This window comes from Manihot esculenta, unplaced genomic scaffold, assembly GCF_001659605.2.
Source record: "Manihot esculenta cultivar AM560-2 unplaced genomic scaffold, M.esculenta_v8 Scaffold16, whole genome shotgun sequence".
NCBI lineage: Eukaryota > Viridiplantae > Streptophyta > Magnoliopsida > Malpighiales > Euphorbiaceae > Manihot > Manihot esculenta.
In genome coordinates, this window is record NW_025215433.1 from 21,315 (window position 1) to 35,079 (window position 13,765).

At 26.5% G+C, this 13,765-nt stretch overlaps 1 protein-coding gene across 1 annotated transcript; it reads left to right on the plus strand.

Moving 5' to 3' along the window:
* The first annotated feature begins 3,179 nt into the window (after positions 1-3,179).
* On the plus strand, positions 3,180-5,993 carry LOC110608013 (nitrate reductase [NADH]). Its single transcript, XM_043953684.1, has 3 exons — positions 3,180-4,291; positions 4,426-4,566; positions 5,286-5,993. The coding sequence occupies exons 1-3, from the start codon at positions 3,286-3,288 to the stop codon at positions 5,540-5,542; spliced, it is 1,404 nt and encodes a 467-aa protein (XP_043809619.1). The 5' UTR covers positions 3,180-3,285; the 3' UTR covers positions 5,543-5,993.
* Positions 5,994-13,765: the final 7,772 nt, after the last annotated feature.

Genomic DNA, 13,765 nt, shown 5'->3' on the forward strand with positions numbered 1-13,765 from the left:
GTCAATCTAATAGCTCATGTTTTAATTAAGATTGTTTTTTATATATTAATTCTTTTATTTAGAATGAAATCTATCTCTTTATATAATATTTAATTATTAATTTTATTTTAACTTTTTTATTTAATATTTTAAATGTAAGTGAGTGCATATAGAAACACGTGATAATTTAAAAAACTTGTTTGTCCTGTTATAATTCAACTAATTTGTAATTAAATTTTATTAGATTAAAAATTTATAATATAACTTTTTCAAAAAAATATATATTTCTGTTAATTCATCGATAAAAAAAATAATTACACAGAAAAATAAATGATAAGATAAGTTTTAAAATATTGTAAAAGTAATTAGGGATATTTATAATTTAGTTAAATAATCTGCAAAATTAAGCTATTTATTTTTAAAAATATATTAAATAGTTTTTATAATTTTAAAAAATCAATGAAAAGATATATCCTTTTATATTTTAATACTGTTTTAGTTTTGTACTATTATCATTTGCTTCTATCTCACCTTTTATTGTATATACTAATATTAACAAGAATTTTAGGTGAGTTTTTAAAGCTATATATAGTATATTTATTTACTTTTTAAATGCACAAAAGATTAATTAGTTAATTTTTTTATATTATAAGAATTAAATATTAAATTTTAAATAATTATAATTTAATGAAGATGAAGGTAAAATTGAAAAAGAAAAAACTCATTAAGGTCCATCAAACTCAGAGTGATAAATAATTTTAAATAAATTAACTTTTATGATAAATCATAAGAGAGTATGAAATAAAATATAAAACTCATTACTTTTAACTATATTAATTATATTTTTTTAATTTATATAAAATAATAAAATAAACTTTTTTTTTATAAAAAAATAGATAAATTAAGTTGTTACTCCAGTTATATTTATAGTTGAAAGGCTATAATTTAGAGTTATTTAATGAGATTGAAAACAACATGAAAATGAAATAGATATCCATGAGTATGTCAATCTTGTTAACTTTTGAGAGTAGTCTATTTGCTTTGGTATTAAATGTCTTCCTCATGATTGATGGGACATGCATTTCCTCAGCACAGTTTCTTTCTCACTTTCATTTGCAACTCTAATGCATCAAAATATATAATATTTTATCACTAGAAAGTATTATTTATGAAGTCATCACTTATTTAGAAGTAAAATTTATAATTTTATTTGATTAAAAAATTAAATTAAATTTATATAAATTTTAATTAAAAATTAAGGGCTTATTTAAAAAAATTCCCCATAATTCTAGGTCTATTACAAACATATGGGAACTAGAATGTGATATTTATAAGTTCATAACATATCACAAGTGTAATTTTAATCGCACAGAATAAAATAAAATAAAAATTATAGACCATATTAAATAAAATAGATATTTTCTCATCAAAGTTATGAATATTTTATATTAAATACGAATTATTATGATTATATATAAAATACAAAATATTGACAAAATTTGTTTTTATGTATTATTAATTAAACATATAAATAAACAAAATATCATTGGAGTAATAAAATAACCGAATTTACCATGAGTTCAATAATTTATGATAAAGTTTAATTAAATTAAATTATATATTTAGCAAAAGGGTTAGTAGTAAAAAAAATTATGAAGTTTTTAATTTTAAAAGATTATCCTAAATTTTGCTTTTTAACAAATATACTTATATTTTGATAAAAAATTTATTTTTACGTACTATTATTAATGCTGTTAACTTTCGGAGTAGATATGTTAAAATACAGTTATAGTATAATTAAAAAAAAATGAAATTTAAGTTTTTCATTAACAAAAGAAATAAATAAAATAATAAAAAAATTTGTTATGGTGTTATTAGATATAATAATAATAATAAAACTTTTTATTTTAAATATATTTTTTAAGATTATTAGATAAAATAATTGAAATATTTGAAAAATACATTTATATCATAAAACTTTTTTGTTGATCAACAAAATCAAAATTTAAAATTACTCACACTACTAAACTAATTATTTTTTTTTTAAAATGAAAAGTGGAAGATTCAGACCTGAGATCTCTCAAATTTACTAGGATGCACTTACCACCAAGCTAAGCCTGTGAGTACACACTACTAAACTAAATTAAATTTAAAAAGTTTTTATTTAATTAAAAAATTTTTTAAAATAAATATTTATATATATATTACATTTAGTAATATCCTATTTTATTAATTATATTATTTATTTCTTATCAATAGTTAAAAAAATATAGAAATTAAGTTTAAAGCAAATAAAACAGTTTTTTTTGAAATAAATATTATCTACTTCATTTGAATAAAAAACAAAAGCATAATAATAATAATAACAGTAATAATAATAATAAAGTTATTTAAAATTGAAGATAAATGACGTATAAATAGAAAAAATTTTAAATTACACTTATTTTAATTATTATATATTTTTTATATTAAAAATTTATTATTTAATTTCAGATAAATTTATTAATTGATTTTTTTAAAAAAATTATTGACATATTTTTGATATTTTTAAAATTTATTAATTGATTTTTCTCTTAATTTCTGCGTTAAATATGGTAAAAAAATTTTAAATATTTTTAATATGAAAAAATTAATTAATAGATTATTTAAAAATTTAGAAAATTAATTAATAAATTTTTTAAAATTATAAAATAAACATATTTATTAAAAAAATATTTATTAAAAGTTGAAAATTTTAAGATTTTTTTTGCCATTTCACTTTTATTGTTATTATTATTATTTAAGTTAGAATACGGTGATTATGGGACTGTCTATCCATTATCACTCTAGTAATATTCCGTTTATTCGTTTCTCTGCACGCAGCAAATTAACTGTGATTATGTGAGATTAGGAAGAAGAGCTAAAATATCTGCAATTAATCTCGACCTTCTATTGCAGCGTGTGGTTGCAGCCGAAAGTAAAACCACGGCCTCTCAGCGTAGCCCACAGGAACCACACGAGCCCCCAAGCCGACACAGCTAATTATTATTATATTAATATTTTTTCATTTTTAAAACAACATTTTTTGTAAAGGAAAAAAAAATGATGTAACTAGTTATATGACCCGTCCACCGCATCAAATCAAACGGGCCCCATTTTTCCCCTTCACACGTTTCGGCTCAAGCCCCTCCCAGGCCTATATAAATCTTTGCCCAGTGCACCTTCCTTTCCGCCTTCAACAAACCAATCACACAAGAAATTTGGTTAAAATTATCACACTGTAAACTGTTCTCCATTTCTTCCTGTTAAGCTGCTCTTTAGTGTCCAATGGCGGCATCAGTCGACAACCGCCAGTTCCACCTCGAACCATCCTTAAATGGCGTCGTTCGGTTCAAATCAGGTGCAACCCACAGGTCTGACTCTCCCGTTCGTACCTTCAACTTTACCCCAGATTTTACCCGCTCCAACCAGAAACCGGATCCTTATACAATGGAGGAAGATTACTCCAGCGACGATGAAGCTGATTATAAGGATCTAATCAGAAAGGGAAATAGCGAGTTAGAGCCATCGATTCTCGACCCACGAGACGAAGGAACTGCTGATAACTGGGTGGAGCGTAACCCTTCAATGATCCGACTCACAGGAAAACATCCCTTTAACTGTGAAGCCCCCTTGCCCATGCTCATGCATCACGGGTTCATAACCCCAGTCCCGCTCCACTACGTCCGCAGCCACGGTGCTGTTCCTAAGACGAGTTGGAGTGACTGGACCGTTGAGATTTGCGGGTTAGTGAAAAGACCAATCCGGTTCACCATGAACCAGCTAGTGAATGAGTTCCCGAGCCGTGAATTCCCGGTGACCCTGGTTTGCGCGGGCAATAGACGAAAAGAACAAAACATGGTGAAACAAACCATCGGTTTTAACTGGGGAGCAGGAGGAGTATCCACTTCTGTGTGGCGCGGTGTACCTTTACATTTGATACTGAAGCGATGTGGAATCTACAGCCGCAAGAAAGGGGCCCTGAATGTGTGCTTTGAAGGAGCGGAGGATCTTCCAGGTGGAGGTGGGTCCAAGTATGGAACCAGCATCAGGAAAGAGTATGCCATGGATCCAGCGCGTGATATAATCCTGGCTTACATGCAAAACGGTGAGCTTTTGGCTCCTGACCATGGATACCCAGTGAGGATGATTATTCCTGGCTTCATCGGTGGCCGTATGGTTAAATGGTTAAAGAGAATTATCGTTACCACCAAAGAATCTGACAGTTATTATCATTACAAGGACAACAGAGTTCTGCCTTCCCATGTTGATGCTGAGCTTGCTAATGCTGAAGGTAAACATTTTCTTCATGTCACAGTTTTTATGGTAGATATTATTCACTTTTTATTGATTTTCTTTTATTTATTAGATTAAAAAAAATAAAGTTTTTCAATTGTTTCTAATGACTATTATGTATTTTATCTGCAGGATGGTGGTATAAACCGGAATATATCATCAACGAGTTGAATATAAATTCGGTGATAACGACACCAACTCATGAAGAGATCTTGCCTATTAATTCGTGGACTACTCAGATGCCATACAGGTTGAAGGGTTACGCATATTCCGGTGAGGGATTTTGATTTATTAGTAGTTGGAACATTTATCAATTTATTAATAATATGTCAATAATTATATAGTAAGTACGTTCGATTAAATTGAGAGATTTATCTCAGGTTCGAATTCTCACTCTTAATTTCAAAAAAAAAAATTCAATATAACATAATTTATTAATTCATTAATGTAAACCTATTACTCTGTTTTAATCTGCAAATCTAGTTAAAAAAATAATTATAAAATAGATTTGTTTAGTCATTCAAGTTATGGTTTTACTTAGCTAAAAAATAGAATCATGTATTAGTCATTTTCTTAATTTTATGAAAGATTAAGTTGCTCTGGTCGGTAATATAGGATTTCAAGGGGCCATATCATATCAATATCGCTCTCTTGTTTCTTTCTCTCTTTTCTTTTTTTTTTTTAAAAAAAAAAAAAAAGCTGATTTCGGAATTTGCTGGTTGTTCCTGGAGGTGAACCCTCTCTTTCTTGTGCACATAAAGTATAGAATCAAAGCTTTGAAATTGTATAGATTTCCCATAGACCAGAACAAAAGCTGCAAATTGGGTAGACTGAAACATATGTTTTATAGTGGCAAGTTCTTCGAGAAAAAAAAAAAAAAAGGAAAAAAACACTGGCAAAGTTGCAGAAATGAACCGAAATAAAGTTTTAAGTGTCATTGAACTGAAAGTAATCTTCTTGTTTTCTGTGCAATTTTATTCTTACGCAAATAGGCGGTGGGAAGAAAGTGACGCGTGTCGAGGTGACCATGGATGGTGGGGAAACGTGGCAAGTTTGCACTTTGGACCATCTTGAGAAACCTAACAAGTATGGCAAATACTGGTGCTGGTGCTTCTGGTCCCTGGAGGTGGAGGTTCTGGACTTGCTTGGAGCCAAAGAGATTGCCGTAAGAGCGTGGGATCAGGCCCTTAGCACCCAACCCGAGAAGCTCATCTGGAACGTCATGGTATGTCACATTTCTTTTTCTTAATTTTAGTCCACCTATTTGTGTTCATGTACGTGGTGAAGAATAAACAAATCGAAAAACCTTAAGCCAATAGCAAGTCGCCACTTGGGTTTTGGTGAAGCGACGTGAGAGTCCCATTGATACATTCAACTGTGGGAATCCTAATTTCTCCCACAAACCCCACATAGTTTGGAACTGTGTGGCCCCTTAAACAAATTACCTGTTGTTTTCGGTGGACGTATGCCTTAGGCTGATTTCCATAAGAAAAATGATGTTACTGCCTACCTCATCCTGAATTAGTGCTGCTTAATTTGACGATGCAAGCGATTAAAAATTCTCTTCTTAAAAAAGAATCGTTATTTTATGTGGAGATTAAAAATCAATGATTTTTTTTTTTATTTTTAACTTAGACTCACCATTTGTTGTCCTTGATGTTGATGGTAGACTAGCAATTTGTTTTTGAAATATAAACACTACAAAAATTTGTCAGAATAGTAACGGATATTAGTAACGGATTTAAATCCGTTACAAATAGTAACGGATTTTATATTCTGTTACTAATTTTTATTATTTAGTAACGGATTAACAATCCGTTACTAAATCTGTTACTTAATAAAATTATTTATAAATTTAATAACGGATTTTGAGATCCGTTATAAATCCGTTACTAAATTAGCTAAAAAATAGTAACGGATCTCAATCCGTTAATAAATTTGTTACTAAATCGGTTACCAAATAAATAAATTAAATAAATAAAATAGTAACGGATTTAATAACGGAATGCAATCTATTATATAATTAGTAACGGATTTAGTAACGGATTAAATCCGTTACTATTTTTTTAATAAAAAAATAGATTTTTTATTTTTAAAAATTCAAAATTTTCTTTTTAAGTTAGTAACGGATTTAATCCGTTACTAAATCCGTTACTAATCTAAAAATTAGTAACGGATTAAGAAATCCGTTATTAAAATTTGGAGAATAATACCACCCATTTTTTTTAGTTCGCCCGTGTTTTTTTTTTTTAAATTTAGTAACGGATTTAATCCGTTACTAAATCCGTTACTAATCTAAAAATTAGTAACTGATTAAGAAATTCGTTACTAAAATTTAGAGAATAATACCGCCTTTTTATTTTAGTTTGCCCGCGTTTTTTTTTTAAATTTAGTAACGGATTAAATCCGTTACTAAATCCGTTACTAATTCGCGTATTTATACATTCACCCATTTTATCTCCCTTCACTTCATTCATTTTCTTTCTCCCCATTTTATTTCCCTTCATTTCATTCATTTTCTTTCTCCTCTTCTCTCCTCATTTCTTCATTTCTCCCTTATCTTATTTTTTTTCTTAATTATTAACTCCATTTTTTTATTTTCTTTCATTTCCTTCAATTTTTTCTTCAATTTTCTTTTATTTCCTTCAATTTTCTCTTCAATTTTATTTCATTATTGATCTTTCTTTTATCACTTGATTTTTGTTTTATTTTCTCTCATATTTTTTTGTTTCATTTTCTTCTATTTTCTTTCATTTTCTCTTCCACTTTCTATCATTTTCCCTTCCTTTCCCTTTCATTATTCATTCATTCCCTTCCTTTTTCTTTCATTATTCATTCATTTACTTTCTTTTCTCTCATATATATACTCTAACCTTGTTTTTTACATTCTTTTGTATATCTTCATTTTCTCTTTATTTTTCTTATTCTTTCTTCATCTTTCTCTCATTTTCTTTCTTTTTTCTATTTTTTCTTCCTTTTTTCTCATTTCCTTTAATTTTCCCTTTTTTCTTATTTGCTCTTCATTTTTATCATTATTTTCTTTTATTTTCTTTCTTTTGTTATTTTCTCTTTTATATCTCATTTTTTTCTATTCTCTCACATTTTTTCTTTTTTTAAATTTTCTCATGTAATTTTATAATAATTTTATCATAAAATTAATAAAATTTAAAATATTAAAGTTAATATTTAATATAAAATACAATGAAAAAATTAATAGTTTACCATAACTAAATTATTATCTAATGTAAAATTTAATGAAATAAATTAATTACATTTCAAAAAAATGAAATAAATTAATAATTTAATATAATTTTTTAAATATTTTTTAAAATTAACAATAGATTTAATAACGGAATAAATTTAATATTTTTTTTATTTTATCAAATTAGTAACGGATTAGTAACAGATTTCTATCCGTTACTAAATTTAGTAATGGATGCAATTTATTTATATATTTTTAATTTTTATTAAATTAGTAACGGATTTCAAATCCGTTACTAAATTTTATTACAAATCCGTTACTAAATCCGTTACTAAATCAGTAACGGATTGCTAATCGGTTACTATTGCATTAGCAACGAGGTTCATAGTAACGGATGTAAATCCGTTACTAATCCGTTAAACTGGTTAGTAACGGATTTTTCATTGATTAGTAACGGAAAAATCCGTTACTAATTTGGCTTTTGATCTCGCTTGGGCTTCAAATTCTTCATGTGAAGCCAAAACTCATAACAATGAGTACTCTTTGCAGCATTCCAAAAATCATCTCTGAGCATCAGTCCAGGGAACTCTTTCTTGAAATTCATGTATAAATGCCTGCAATAAACTCTATGAGATGCATTGGGAAATATATTTTTGACAGCATCAATGAGTCCCTACAACAAAAAAATAGTTAGTAACTTAAATTAATAGCATATAGTTCAATATGCTAAATTAAAAAAAAAATGGATATTAATTCATACCTTTTGCCTATCTGACATAATAGTTAAAGGCCTAGCATCAGTTCCTCCACCAATGCAAGAATAAAGATTCTTTAGGAAAAATGTCCAGCTATCACCACATTATGCTTCAACTATAGGAAAAATTGGATATTAATTCATATCCCCCCTTAATAGCATAATCTCTCATTGCATTCCTCAAAGTTACAATGTTCTTAAAAACTTGGCCCTCTTTAAACAAAATATCTTCCCCTTCATTGTGTTGGAAGGGATGATCATACATTTTATGATAAGGATCAATATATTTTTTTCTTTCTATTATTTGGATCATAAGACTCATTCTCACTATCTTCAACCTCTTTGTCATTGTCACTAGCATAACCTGATAACCCATCTGACTCCTCAGTACTAATCTCATTGTCAAATATAACTTCTTCAGGTAAATCATCTCCAACCTCACTTTCATTGAATGATACATCACTTTCAGAATCAATTTGTGGTGATTCATTGGCCCCTCCCCCTAACTGCCCACTTTCACTAACACTTTCCTGTCTTATCCCTCTACCTCTAGTAAAACTGCTTCTTCCTCCCTTTCCTCTTAATGGCACACTCCTGCGCCTACCTCTTGTGGACACATCCCTATTTAATGGGGGAGTTTTTCTACCTAAGGCATCATCAAGGTTAATATCCTCAACAGTATTACCACCCTCACCAAGGTTACTACCCTCACCAGTATCACTGCTCTCACCAATAATACAAACATCATCATCATCATCAGACATCTCAGTGTTCAGAGGGACCCCCTTTACGTGTACAGTCAAAGGCAATTTATGACTATGTTTGTACAACTCAAAACCCAACATTAAATCATCATCATTTTCTACACTCATCCCACTACCAGTAACAAACGAAACAAATGATGCAGCTATGTTAAACAACTTATAAACATCAGACAACAAGGATATGTACGAATACCTTGCAATAGGGACATTATATAAAGAATCGGTTTTGTTTTCATATGTCAACACCACAGTAAATCTCTCTTCCACAGCCATGTTTTCAGACCTGCACACATGAATCACACATTCTTTAATTAGTCAAAATCTCCTGAAAAAAAAAATAACTAAAACTATCAGTAACAGTAAGTGGTACCCACATGTTTTACTATAATACAAATATTATGATCACACATCCAAAGAAAAAAAAAATAAAAGAAAGTACAAAAAGTTACATTTCCCCAGTTGTTTGACAGAAACCAACAAAATCGGGACCACAACTTCTCTTCGACAGAACCCAACTTCTCTTCGATAAAAACCAACAAAATCGAGAAGAGAGGATTTAGGGAAGAAGAGGGAAGTTAGAGATTTGAGAAGAGAAGTTATCGACTTGGGAGAAGACAGAAAGTTAGGGATTTAGGAAGAGAGAGGTTATCGATTTGGGAAGAAAAGAGAAATTAGGGATTTCGGAACAGAGGTTTTCATTTTCGGGAGAAGAGAGAGAGAGGATAGGGATTTGAGAAGAGAAATTATCGATTTGGGGAAAAGTTACACTAAGGTTATTTTGGTCTTTTCATCTTATTTTTAACGGAAAAGAGGGTAATAGTGGATGGAAGGACTGATTTGTTAACGTTTTGATTATATAAGGACGTTTTAATAGGTTTCTGAAAATACAGGGACTAACTTGTTAATAATGGCAATACATAGGGACTAAATCGTAAATTACCCATATTTAATCTATTAGTTATAGAAATAATATTTTTATTTTATTTTTTATATTTAAATAATTTAATTTATTATCTATACAAAATAATACTTAATTTATATTTAAGTATTCTTAAATTTAAATTATCTAACCTTATACTCATTAAATTTATATTTTAAATTTAAATACTTCATGAAACTCATTAATTAATAAAAAGTTAATTATAAAACATTTTTATTTATAAAAATTTAAAATTTATTTTTCTAGAATAGTTTAATAAATAATATTAATTATATAAATAGATTAAAAACTACTTAAGTGAAATAATTACTTTTTAATATAAAAATAGTATATAAAATTAAATTACACAATGAATAAATAGTTTTTTGAAAAAAATTGCATATTAAAGTTAAAAATTTTAAAAATAAAAAATAAATTTTTTAATTGAAAAAATAAAAAATATGAAGGATAAAATAAAATAAATAATTAAAAATAAATATTTTAATAAACTAATTTTAAATAAAGATTAATTAATAAATTTTTTAAATATATAAGAATTAAATAATAATTTTTTTATTATATATAAAATTATTTAAATATTTTTAAATAATTTGTAATTTTTTGAAAAATCATATATTTTCATCGTGATTCTATTTTTTATAGATTTAATACAATAATAATAAAAAAATGGAAGCTCAAATGAAAGTATCATCCGAAATTTTTTTATAAAAAAAATCATTAATTATAAAATAATAATTAGTTATGCTAATAAAATTCATATATAAAAAATAATTATCATCCTCACTAACCGATGCAATGATGTTCAGTCGACCTGCCCCTGAAGATCCACCTATAATAGAGACAATAAAGTTAGGAGTAATGGCTATGCACCTTGTCATTAGGTTTCTCTTCCATTTTCTCATCTTAAGATTCAAGAAACCCTAATTTTTTTTTTTTATAACCACAAAATCAAATCAAAACCCATTTTAGTAAACCTTGAAATAGAATCATTGGATTCTAAACAAAGCCAAATTGAAAAAAAAAATTGAAAAAAAACCTGCATGATAAATTGGCCAGCATAGGTTCCTGTGATGGTGGAGCTTTGTCCTGAGGCTAATAATGCAATGGCATATATGGTTGAGCTGGACTTTCCTAGCACATTCTATTTAATAGCAGTATAATTAATTAATTAATTAATATTACAAATTAAAATATTAAAAATTTATAAATGTAAATTTTGTTGTGAATTTTCTGTGTATAGAAAATATTAGGAAATGGATAAAAAATTATTTAGTTAGATATATTTGATTTAAAATTTTAAAGTAATATTTTGTGAGGAAATAAATTTATATTATTTATAATAAATATAAAATTTTAGTATTTTAAAAATTAATTTAATATATATAGGTGGTTGTGATTAAAATTGTAGGGATTAAGGTAGTATTAAAGTGGGGAAAATTTATAATTGTAAATGTGGGTTGTAAATTTTTTGTTTTGAGAAAATATTAGGAAATTAGAAAAAAAATATTTAATGAGATATATTTTATTTAAAATTTTAAAGTAATATTTTGTGAGGAAATAAATTTATATTAAATATGAAAATGTAGTTATTTAAGAAATTTAATATATATAGGGTCTTGGATAAAAAAATATAGGGATTAAAATATAAAAAATTTATAAATGTAAATTTTGTTGTGAATTTTCCGTGTATAGAAAATATTAGAAAATAGATAAAAAATTATTTAGTTAGATATATTTGATTTAAAATTTTATAGTAATATTTTGTGAAAAATAAATTTATATTATTTATAATAAATATGAAATTTTAGTATTTTAAAAATTAATTTATTATACATAGGTGGTTGTGACTAAAATTATAGGGATTAAGATAGTATTAAAGTTCGTAAATTTTTTGTTTTAAGAAAATATTAGAAAATTAGAAAAAGAAATATTTAATGAAATATATTTTATTTAAAATTTTAAAGTAATATTTTGTGAGGAAATAAATTTATATTATTTATAATAAATATGAAAATGTAGTTATTTAAGAAATTTAATATATATAGGGTTTTGGATAAAAAAAATATAGGGATTAAAATATAAAAATTTATAAATATAAATTTTGTTGTGAATTTTCTGTGTATAGAAAATATTAGGAAATGGATAAAAAATTATTTAGTTAGATATGATTTAAAATTTTAAAGTAATATTTTGTGAGGAAATAAATTTATATTATTTATAATAAATATGAAATTTTAGTATTTTAAAAATTAATTTAATATACAAAGGTGATTGTGATTAAAATTGTAGGAATTAAGGTAGTATTAAAGTGGGGAAAATTTATAATTGTAAATGTGGGTTGTAAATTTTTTGTTTTCACAAAATATTGGGAAATTATAAAAAGAAATATTTAGTGAGATATATTTTATTTAAAATTTTAAAGTAATATTTTGTGAGGAAATAAATTTATATTATTTATAATAAATATGAAAATATAGTTATTTAAGAAATTTAATATATATAAGGTCTTGGACAAAAAAATATATGGATTAAAATATGAGAAATTTATAAATATAAATTTTATTGTGAATTTTTTGTGTATAGAAAATATTAGGAAAAAATAAAAATTATTTAGTTAGATATATTTGATTTAAAATTTTAAAGTAATATTTTGTGGGGAAATAAATTTATATTATATATAATAAATATGAAATTTTAGTATTTTAAAAATTAATTTAATATACGTGACTAAAATTAATTTAATATACAAAGCATAAAGATGAGACCTATATTCCATACACTTCATAACTTCTCAGCATTGTTAAAAAAGAAACTTGAACAACTGAGACATCACAGGTAAAATTTCAAGTGCAGAATAATCTTTTGTCCATGCAATTGAAAATCTTACTACTCTGGCAGTGGGACATGTGCTAAATCCTCTCTGTAATTAACCTGATGCATCTGCAATTCCTCTCCAGATTTTCGTAGCCCACTTTCAATGCTAGTTTGGATAATTGGATCACTCTTTGTTGGTTCAATAAACGTTAAAATTCTGTCTTTTCTAAAAGTCAGTATATGAAATACTATGATCCCAATAAACACATTTTCCAACTTTTGGTAAGTTGTTGTGAATTAGCCGGTCCACGAAGCCTGTGCTTAGATAATACACATTGATCCCGATGATCAACGAGCCTAAAATCCATGAAAATACAATAATCTGCAAAAATATATAATATTAAACTGTTAATACCAAACTCTAATAATTATTGGCTTAAATTAGGCAATAAAACCCGAAATTTGTTAGAAGCAATTTTTCTTTTAGCATAATTAATTTCCACTAGATTTTAAACCCGTAACTATTATTGGATTAAAACTTGTTAATCTGCAAGTGAATCTATAACTATTTGAATCAATTTTCAATGGTCAAAAGTGAAGGATTTACCTTTATTTTTTTGAAAAAAATTCAGCTTTTAGTTTTAGATTTAAATCCAACTGATATGCAAAGAAGAAAAGCAGGGGAAAAAGGAAATTGCTACTCACATAGATTGAATTTTTTATATGGTCCCATCTTGGTGGAACTGCTGCTGAATTTAAGAAGTGGGATGAGTGAAAATGGAAGCTCAAATGAAAGTATCATCTGAAATTTTTTTATAAAAAAAATCATTAATTATAAAAATAATAATTAGTTATGCTAATAAAATTCATATATAAAAAAATATTATCATCCTTACTAACCGATGCAATGATGTTCAGTCGACCTGCCCCAGAAGATCCACCTATAATAGAGGACAATAAGGCTAGGAGTAATGGTTATGCACCTTGTCATTAGGTTT